Raw genomic sequence first — 9,340 nt, 5'->3', positions numbered from 1 at the left:
TTGTCAGAATCATATCATTTGATGCCGAATCGACTTTTTGAAACGATGCCTAACACTAACAACTGATATCGAATCGTCCGATCAGTGTAACTAATGACTGTACCTGCCAATATGACAGAATAACCAATCACCCGTATCTCGGAGGAAACGACGTCAAAATCGGAGCTCAATGTGATAGAACTTTCTTCATCTAATGTGATAAACCACATGACAATTTACATATTGGATCACTTTAGACTTGAGAGTGGGGGGCAACTATTGGGGTAAACCTATCGATCCCAAATTTGATCTCCACGACCTCGACTCGACAATAGCCGACCGACCGAACGTATGACTCTGACTGATCGAATCCAACTCGATAATAGCCGACCGACCGAATGCACAACTTCAACGGAGCATCGATCGAACTGACGACTCCGACTCTTCATCAACCGATTGAACAAATGTCACCGACTTATGACCGATGACTGACGATATAGCAGAATCACCAACTGACGACCGTGCCTACTACCGACATACAGTCGACTAATCTACTCAATATGCTTTAACCATCACGAACGGTTATTGATCGCACATCACGGCACCATAATTGATAAATTAATGACCCACTACGTGATTATTGTCCGATGATTTAGTGTCATAAAATATGGGACCACATTCGACGATTATAAGAACCTTGTCTATAAAAGGGGATAAGAAAAACAGGGCTGGTAAGCTATTTCTGATCAAAACTCTGCTATTTTGAATATTGACATCTACTGTTCACCAACTTCTCTGTCTAACTTAAGCATCGGAGGATCCCCATCAAATACAAATCCGATCAGTGCGAATATTGTTTTGCAGATGTTCGTTTCCGACGATAGGCGATGGGGAGTTGGCTGCAACAATAGGTATAATTCAACCTCGACAAATCAGTAGAGGAGTGCAATCTAGTAATATATATCAGATGGATCTTGTCGTTTTGGAAAAAAAAAGAAACAAAAGAAAAAGTTTAGAGATGGAATCTAACACCAAAAAAGATACGATACAATCACCAATTACCACGCTTTCCATTTGCCCATATGTTCAGCATAATCTCCCTTCACAAGTCAAATACTTCTCTCAATTTCGGAACAAAACTGAACTTCTGAAGGGATCAACAAAGAACTGAGGATAAGTAGCTGGAAATTATTGGAAGTGCGCGAACGGTAGCGACAGAAATATAAAACAAAGAGAGGTGGACGATGAAGTTTATTTTTTATAAGCAATGCCAGATTCAATCCCACTCAGATTCCATTGTACTCCACCTTTCTTTAAGAAGATGTCGCACTCACAAGTGGGTTTCTTAACCATTAATCTGTAGTTTTTTCAATAGCTGAGTCAGGGATTTATGTCAAACAAGTTTCTTTCGATTCATTTTTTTTTCTTTTCATTTTTAATTATGCTATGGCAGCTTCTACCAGAGTGATATTGCACTATGATAATGACAATTGTGTTAGGCTAATGACATAAGACAATGGCTCACAGCTGTACATGTCAAAACTACAACTAGGTCTCTAATTGCATTGACTTAATTAGCACCTAACTTTTTAACTCAATTGCCAGGCTGATTTCCACGTCTTACAGCATCATCATAATATTTATAAGGGAGGATTTATCAAATGCAAACTTGTTTGAGTAGCTAAGCTTGGTTTCTAGCTCTAACATAACTCTTATATGTTAAATAATGAGGTTTTGCCTCACCATGCCACAAGAAGTTTAATAAAAACAAAAATAATCTGTTAAAGAAAGTGAAGTAATTTAATAGCTTAGAGCAGGTTGAGCTGCCTTCTACTCGTGCAATGAAGCACCCAAAAAAAGCATCTTATACATCATCATTTTTTTTAAACCCTGTGAAAAATTCATCAAGATCTGGTTCCAGATGGCTGGTCAACCAAACCATTGTTGTGGTGTGGGTACTGTTCCATTGAGGATCTCCAATGATCCCCATCCAGAATCTCTACATGCATATATCCCCCTGCCCTTGGCTTCCTCAAAGAGCAAGTACACATCATTGTCCTGATGACACCAGCCATCTAAGTTTCCTGCTTTGCCTCCTACCACCTGTATTCTGTCGAGCTTTCAAAAGCCTTGTGTGAAGTTGACTTTGGTTAAGCAACTTGCGAATGGGGATGGTTGGAGACTCCAGGGGTGGTGGGGTCCTCAGAAGGAAGGGTGGGAGATTCTATCATTCGAAGGCACACAAGGCCAGAGAGATGATAACAGCATAGCAACAGTTGCAATCCATTATCTGCCATCAGGATCCAGTGTAGATGCTTTTGGGATAGGATAGGGAGTTCCAAGGCAGCACAAGACCTGTCAATAGCTGGAGTTTTCTCCTTTTTTTTTTTGGTGGATATCTGAAGAAACAGAGAGAGGAACCATCTGATAACTGGAAAAACTATATATATATAGATAGTGAGTTTTCTTTCTTTTCTATTCGGTTCTTTGCGGCCCTTAAAATGATTTGTATCTGGTAGAAAATCCTCATCTTGGAATTATTTCCTGAAAGGGTATGAAAAAGCTCCATGGTTGAAAGCTCTTTCCTTATGTTTTCATCTCTAATATGCTGAGTTTTTCTGTCTTGGTGGCTCCTAATTTTTTTTTTTTTTTTTTTTCAAAAGACCTTTCTATTGATTAAGATTCTTTTGTAGGGGCCTATGATCCAAAGTTCATGTTGTTGTCATTTATTTCTATTTTAAGATTCTTGTTGATGTTACTGCTGGTTTGACAGGCAAAAAGGTTTTTCTAGGGTGCTGCTAATTTGGGCATATGAATCCTTCCTGTTCTCCTTTCTGCTTTAATTCCCAACACCCTTCACACAGCATCACTTTCCATCTTTGCCTTTTTTTTTTTTTTCTTTTATAGTTATGATTACATATCTTTTCTGGATTCTGTGTGATGGAATTTCTGCAATTGATCTGCAGTGGGAATTGTATGATGGGAACCTAAAGAAGTTGAGCAATGGAAGCCAATAGCTCCCCGAGCCGCACTCTCTCGGATGGTGCTGCCAACTTGGATCTCTTGGATCGGTTGCTCTCAGGAGAGGGATGGCTGGAATTCCCCAATTCCTCTGATGTCTTGCAATCCAACACCCCAAACTCCATGAGTCCCTTTGATTCTTTAAGCTTTTCGCCTCTTTTTGAGGTCAGCAATGGTAATTCTACTCGAGTCCTGCCAGAAAGCGATAATCTAGATGACACGGATAGGTCTGTTATCTCTACAAATCCACCTTCAGATGAAAGCCAAGTAGGAAATATTGATAGAACACATTCCCTTAATTCAAGCACCATCGGCCGAATCATGTATTCAGTTCAATCAGGTGAATTGAGCACAATCAATCCAAGCCCTGAACCGGGCACTAATTGGTGGATCCGGCCGAGCAGTTCGATCTCTTCAGTGAAAGATAGATTCATGCATGCACTTAGTTACATCAAGGAGACCCACAGAGAAGGTAATGTCCTTGTTCAGCTATGGGTGCCTATGAAGAGAGGAGACCAACTGGTGCTTACAACTTATGGCCAACCATTCTTAGTTGATCCCAATTGTGAGAAGCTTGTGAATTATAGGGAGATCTCGACGAACTATGAATTCTCAGCCGAAGAGAACTCTGGTCGGGCATTAGGCTTGCCCGGCCGGGTCTTTCTGGGAAGGCTGCCGGAATGGACACCAGATGTTCGGTATTTTGACAGCTCCGAGTTTTTGCGCGTCGGTTATGCGGAGTATTTCGATGTTCGTGGCACGATAGCACTTCCAGTATTTGAGCATGGGGGTCGGTCTTGCTTGGGTGTCGTGGAGGTTGTGACGACTACCCAAGATATGAACCACAGTTCTGAACTTCAAAACATCTGCAATGCTCTCCAGGTTTGCTTCCAGTTCAGTCGGTCAATTCCACAAGAATATAGAATTTGACCATGAACGATATGATTTTTAAGCTTTCACATGATTTATGTTTGATACCTGCAATCTTTCTAAATCATGCTTAGGATCCTTGCTCTTTTTCTGACTTTCTTCCATGCTGCAAAAGTGCACCCTTTCAGTTTCTCCTTGCTTCCAAATTTATGGAACTAGTGTCAAACAGTGAACTGAGTTTACAACTGTGACGTACTTATGGGCCATGTCTGTGAAAAACATCCTCCATATTTCAATAATGTTTCATTATCTCACTAATTATCTGGTTATCGGCAAACCATGAAAGCGTCAGAATGAAGTTAGCTGTTTTCTCTGAGTTTTTGCTGAATGGAACTGTTTTTTGCAGGCAGCTGATCTTACGAGTTCTGAAGTTCTGAGTGTTCCCCATTTAAAGGTGAGCCAGCAGACAGCACAAAGATAACCATTGACCATTCAAATGTCCTCCTGAGTAATGGATATACTTCTTCTTTGTCAGGTAAGTGGTGGTTCTTACCAAGCTGCTTTACCTGAGATTCTAGAGGTCTTAAAAACCATCTGCAAGATGCACAAACTGCCATTAGCCCAAACTTGGATTGCATGCATTCAGCAAGGCAAAACAGGAAGCCGCCATTCTAAGGAGAACTACAAAGATTGTGTATCCACTGTGGATGCTGCTTGTTATTTGAATGATCCTTCTATGTTGAGTTTTCATAGGGCATGTTCCGAGCATCACTTGCTAAAAGGGCAAGGTGTAGCCGGCAAGGCTTTCACAACGAATGAACCATGTTTTTCGCCAGATATTACTGCTTCCTGCAAGACAGAATATCCCCTATCTCACCATGCGAGGATGGTCAACCTAAAGGGTGCAGTGGCAATCCGCCTGCGAAGCATTCGCAGTGGAAATGCTGACTTTGTATTGGAGTTCTTTCTACCACCTGATTGTATCGGCAGTGAAGAGCAGAAGTTGATGCTTAATTCATTGTCAAACACTATCCAACAGGTTTGCCAGACCTTGCGGGTCATGACAATCAAGGAGCTAGAGGATGAGGCGATGTTGCAAGTAAATGAATTAATTCCCTCAGAACTTCGTTATGACAAATCTGGTTCTGAAGAAGGTCGCAGACAAAATGTTGACGATGTTCTTTCAGTGGAGGCCTCAGAGAAAGAAACAAGTGAATTTTTGGAACTTGAAAAGGACTGGTTTGAAGGATTTACTGTCACAACTCACAGTAATCACCCAGAGGTGGTATTACCTGCAGGAGAGATATTCTCAGAGTTTAAGCAGCATCGTCAAGATTTGCAGAACGATGTTAGCAATCATAAAGATTCTTTTACCAGTGATTGTAGCTTTCCAGTTTCTGGGAAAGCAACAGAAAAGAGGCGTACAAAAACAGAAAAGACTGTCAGTTTGGAAGTTCTTCGGCAGTACTTTGCTGGTAGCCTGAAGGATGCAGCAAAGAGCATTGGAGGTAAGTACCATCCTCTCTAGGAGATGCAACATAAATTTGTGAATTATATGTAACAATGATGTCATGTGTCCATTTTAATTTCTTTTACTAAATATAGCACCTACAAATCAACCAAAGCCATTTATCATGGAAAAACTTTATAGCCATTGGAAGTAGGGAACTTGAACTTTAGGTCAATACACTCAACTCCAAAGAAAAGAAAACTAGAAGATTATCCTACATTTGTTTCTAAAAAATCCTTATATTCTTATACCTGCAAATACTTGATGCCTTGACCCTAGACCAAATATGTTCCCAGAGAATCTTGACCTCTCTGCTGTGTCCCTAGGAAATACCTCAATTTTCAGATAGGGTGATCAGCATGTCTTGTACACTAAGGACATATAACAGTACGACAAATAACAGTAATGTCAATCAATTCCAGTTGCCATCCCATTGAAATTTGAAACCAACTCCATCCAAGTAGCTAGTTTTTGCTCCATGATTTCAAACATTAGTCCAACTATCTCCTTCTTAACTCTCATTTTGAATGATCAAGTAGAATTCTAGACCTTCTAATCTTACACCACTTTCAGATTACATCAGTGTACAAATGTCAATATAATATGCATAATTTTACATGCCATATTATACCCACTAAAGTGACCCCACCACCTTTGTTTTATGTACCAATATCAGGTCTATTTCCTTGACCAGTAAATAATGAGCGTTAATGCATCTTCTCTTTATCTGTACTTTGAAAACATGGTATATGAGCTCTGAAACACTGCTAGAAAGTAATGACCTGAACATTTCGACCTGAAAAATATGATAATGTTGATAAAAAACTGCAAATATTCAAGTCATGGCTTTGAGCTTAGTTTAATGAGCCTACCGGCTTAACATATTCTGATCTAATTGAAATTTATTGATTCATTCTCTTAGTAGTGAAATCTGATGAAATGGAAAGATGATAGTTTTAAGTTTCGGTTGAAAACCATTTGTTTCAAAATGATTGGGTTTTTCATTTGAGACCAGATCAAAACTGATCTCCAGTTTCAGGTTTTGGTCAATTGAAGCATTTTGGTCTCTTTAGCCAAAACTACCAAGTTCTGGTGCAACTTCAGTGGTTTCAGCCAATTCTGGCTGAAGCTACCCTAAACACACCATAGATGAGCTATTTTGCCCTTTTGGTATTTAAGACGATAGAAAGATCATTTATTTATTATTTAAGTAGTAGACTGTTGAGCATCAATTTTCAAATGATTTTTCTTTTTTTTTTTGCATCGAATTGAAAAGAGAGATAGTCAACAAACATAATCTTTGATGACAATACATTCATAAAGGCCCTTACTATTTATTATAGTATTTTATAAAGATTAAAGAACAACTGGAAAAAAGATATTTTATAGAAAGAATATATTTTTCATATAAAATAAATACCACACTCTGTAACTACATGAATTTGACTAAATAACCAGTTAACCTCAAAATATGATTAGAAATACCAAACTATTGTGAATTCTATAAAAAATTGAAGAAGAATTTGAATGCACTAGGCAATAAAGATCTTCATGTAATACTTTCGCATGATTATAGTTCAATAAGTAAATAATATATGTATTCATGGTAAAAAAACTGGCATATTTTATGAATTTCACTTATATGTAATGTTAACTTCAGCTTAAACCTGTCAAAGAATGCTTGCAGCTTCTTTCATGCTGTCTGATTTGACCTTTTTTGCCTATTCCCCGTGCTTCTGGGCGATGATTGCCTGGTTTTCAAGTCAACCCCCCCCCCCCCCCCATATTAACTCATATTACATGCTTGTTCAAGTGCAATACCAAAGCACGTGAAGTATTTTGCGGCATGACAAATATTCCATTAATGTTGGTTTTGTAATGCTAAACGAGTTTCTCTATTTTGTAGTGTGCCCTACTACTCTGAAAAGAATATGCCGGCAGCATGGGATAACTCGTTGGCCTTCACGAAAAATCAAGAAAGTGGACCACTCTTTGAAGAAACTGCAAGTTGTCATTGACTCAGTTCATGGTGCTGATAAAGGCATTCAACTCAGTTCCCTATACAAAGAATTTACAAAGGCCTCTGGGCCAAATGGGAATTTATCAGGAAGCATCACATTTTCCCCAGTGAATCAAAAGGATCACCCAGAATCTACCCATCAACAACAAGATGCCAGATTGGGACATCATCTTTCATCACCTTCTCTTTCCTCCTCATCATGCAGTCAATGTTCTAGTTCTAGTCACTCTTGTTCAAGTGGGGCAAAGCAGCCCACTCAAGCTGCTGAATTTATAATCAAACAAGAATCTTCCATGGAAGAGACCCCAAGTGGTATTCCTGAGAGAACAAATAGTCAGGTGGATTTGTCTCTCCCAACTCAAGAGACGACTTTATGTATCAAAAGATCTTCAAATGATAAGTCACCAATTGAGCATTGTTCTCCTGGAACATTGTCTTCTTTGCACAAGGATACTAGCAGTTGGATTAGAGTAAAAGCCATGTATGAAGCAGAGAAAGTTCGGCTTCGGTTGCAGCCTACGTGGGGTTTTCAAGATTTGAAACAAGAGATCACAAAGCGGTTTAATATAGGTGATACAAATTCAGTGAATCTCAAGTACTTGGATGATGATACAGAGTGGATCCTACTAACATGTGATGCAGATCTCCAGGAGTGCATTCATGTATACAGATCATCTGGTGCTGAAACGATAAAAATTTCTGTTCAGTCTGTTGGAATGTCACAATGATTAAGGAGCTTCAATCCCATTCAGCATCATTTGCAACAACAACAAGAACAAGAACAACAAGGGGAACAAAAGAGCACTTTCTTGTTGTTGTGATAGGGATGTTACAAGGGTTGAGCTTAGAGAGCACTCTAGAAGTTGGATTTAAAAGATTGCATGAATATCTAAAGCACAAAGTTTCTTGCTGCCACAGCTTGGTTGATTCAGCAAAGGAAACCAAAGATAACAAGGATCCAGGTTGATTTGATATTTCTGATAGGATATTATTTCATTTTTATTCTTAATGAGGTCATGCGTGAGCTTGCTGGCTAGACCTCTTGGTCTGGACATGATTGTTTCCTGCAGCAGTACCATTGTTGGCTGTGGATTAGAGGCATTAATCTAATAAGCTTGAACAGTTTTGAGTTGTGCTGTACATTTCTGAGTGTGGTTTTCAGGGCAGTGCACAATTTGTCAAATTTAGTCTCCAAATCTTCATAAGATGAGGTAATGTAGATAAACTTGATAAACTGAACCAGCTCCAGGTTAAGGATGGTCCTTATGAATTGATAAAATCCTAGAATATGGAGCAAAAGCAGGTGATTATGATCAAGTGTGCACGAGATGCTCAAAGCCTGAATAAGGTGTAGGCACTACAAACTAATAATTTTATTGTGCTGCATTTGTTTGGGCAATATGTTTGGCTTTGGTCTTAACACTTTGATGGTGCTATTGCAGGCAAGCTAAAGATGAAGAAATGTGATACAGATCACCATGCTGAAGTTTCTAGTCCAGCAGCAAGATTCGTAGTCCAAAGCTGTAGTTGCCATGGCAGCAAGCATAGTATGGTACGTCGGCTAGCAAAAGATCAAAGGATGCTATAGGAAGAAACTTGTGTTCTAAATACAATGAAGAGGATGGTGTCAGTGGACATTCGAAATTAAACTCATAAGTAGAAAACTTTGGCCCATGAAGTCACAGTAATATGCCAATTGCTTGATAGTCATATCTCCCACTCTGGACAAATCATTGTATTATCCTGGATTTTTGTACAAACCCTTGAAAGGTTGTTTCCGTTGAAGCTCTGTACAAGGCATACAGAAACACTATAGAGAACGTATTGTTTTTGTACACTGAAGCTTTAAAATATCAGTAGATTTTCCTGTATTATCTTGTACCGTACTCATTAAAAAGTAGCACATCTTTTCATCTCTTTTATTTCTTTTGCACATAGCT

The 9,340-nt window shown here is 39.0% G+C and overlaps 1 protein-coding gene across 2 annotated transcripts; it reads left to right on the top strand.

Moving 5' to 3' along the window:
* Positions 1–2,022: 2,022 nt before the first annotated feature.
* On the top strand, positions 2,023–9,322 carry LOC105055221 (protein NLP1). 2 transcript variants are annotated; one of them, XM_010936985.4, is made up of 6 exons: positions 2,023–2,436; positions 2,946–3,882; positions 4,277–4,324; positions 4,406–5,378; positions 7,287–8,748; positions 8,843–9,322. In XM_010936985.4, exons 2-5 carry the CDS (start codon positions 2,983–2,985, stop codon positions 8,126–8,128), a joined length of 2,763 nt encoding a protein of 920 aa, XP_010935287.1. In that variant the 5' UTR covers positions 2,023–2,436; positions 2,946–2,982; the 3' UTR covers positions 8,129–8,748; positions 8,843–9,322. The 2 variants fall into 2 exon arrangements, with proteins under 2 accessions (XP_010935287.1, XP_010935286.1); XM_010936984.4 differs by having other exon boundaries at positions 2,023–2,531.
* Positions 9,323–9,340: the final 18 nt, after the last annotated feature.

Source organism: Elaeis guineensis, chromosome 12 (assembly GCF_000442705.2).
Source record: "Elaeis guineensis isolate ETL-2024a chromosome 12, EG11, whole genome shotgun sequence".
Classification (NCBI taxonomy): Eukaryota; Viridiplantae; Streptophyta; class Magnoliopsida; order Arecales; family Arecaceae; genus Elaeis; species Elaeis guineensis.
The sequence above is the reverse complement of the archived record's forward strand: the minus strand, read 5'-3'. Positions and strand labels throughout refer to the sequence as shown.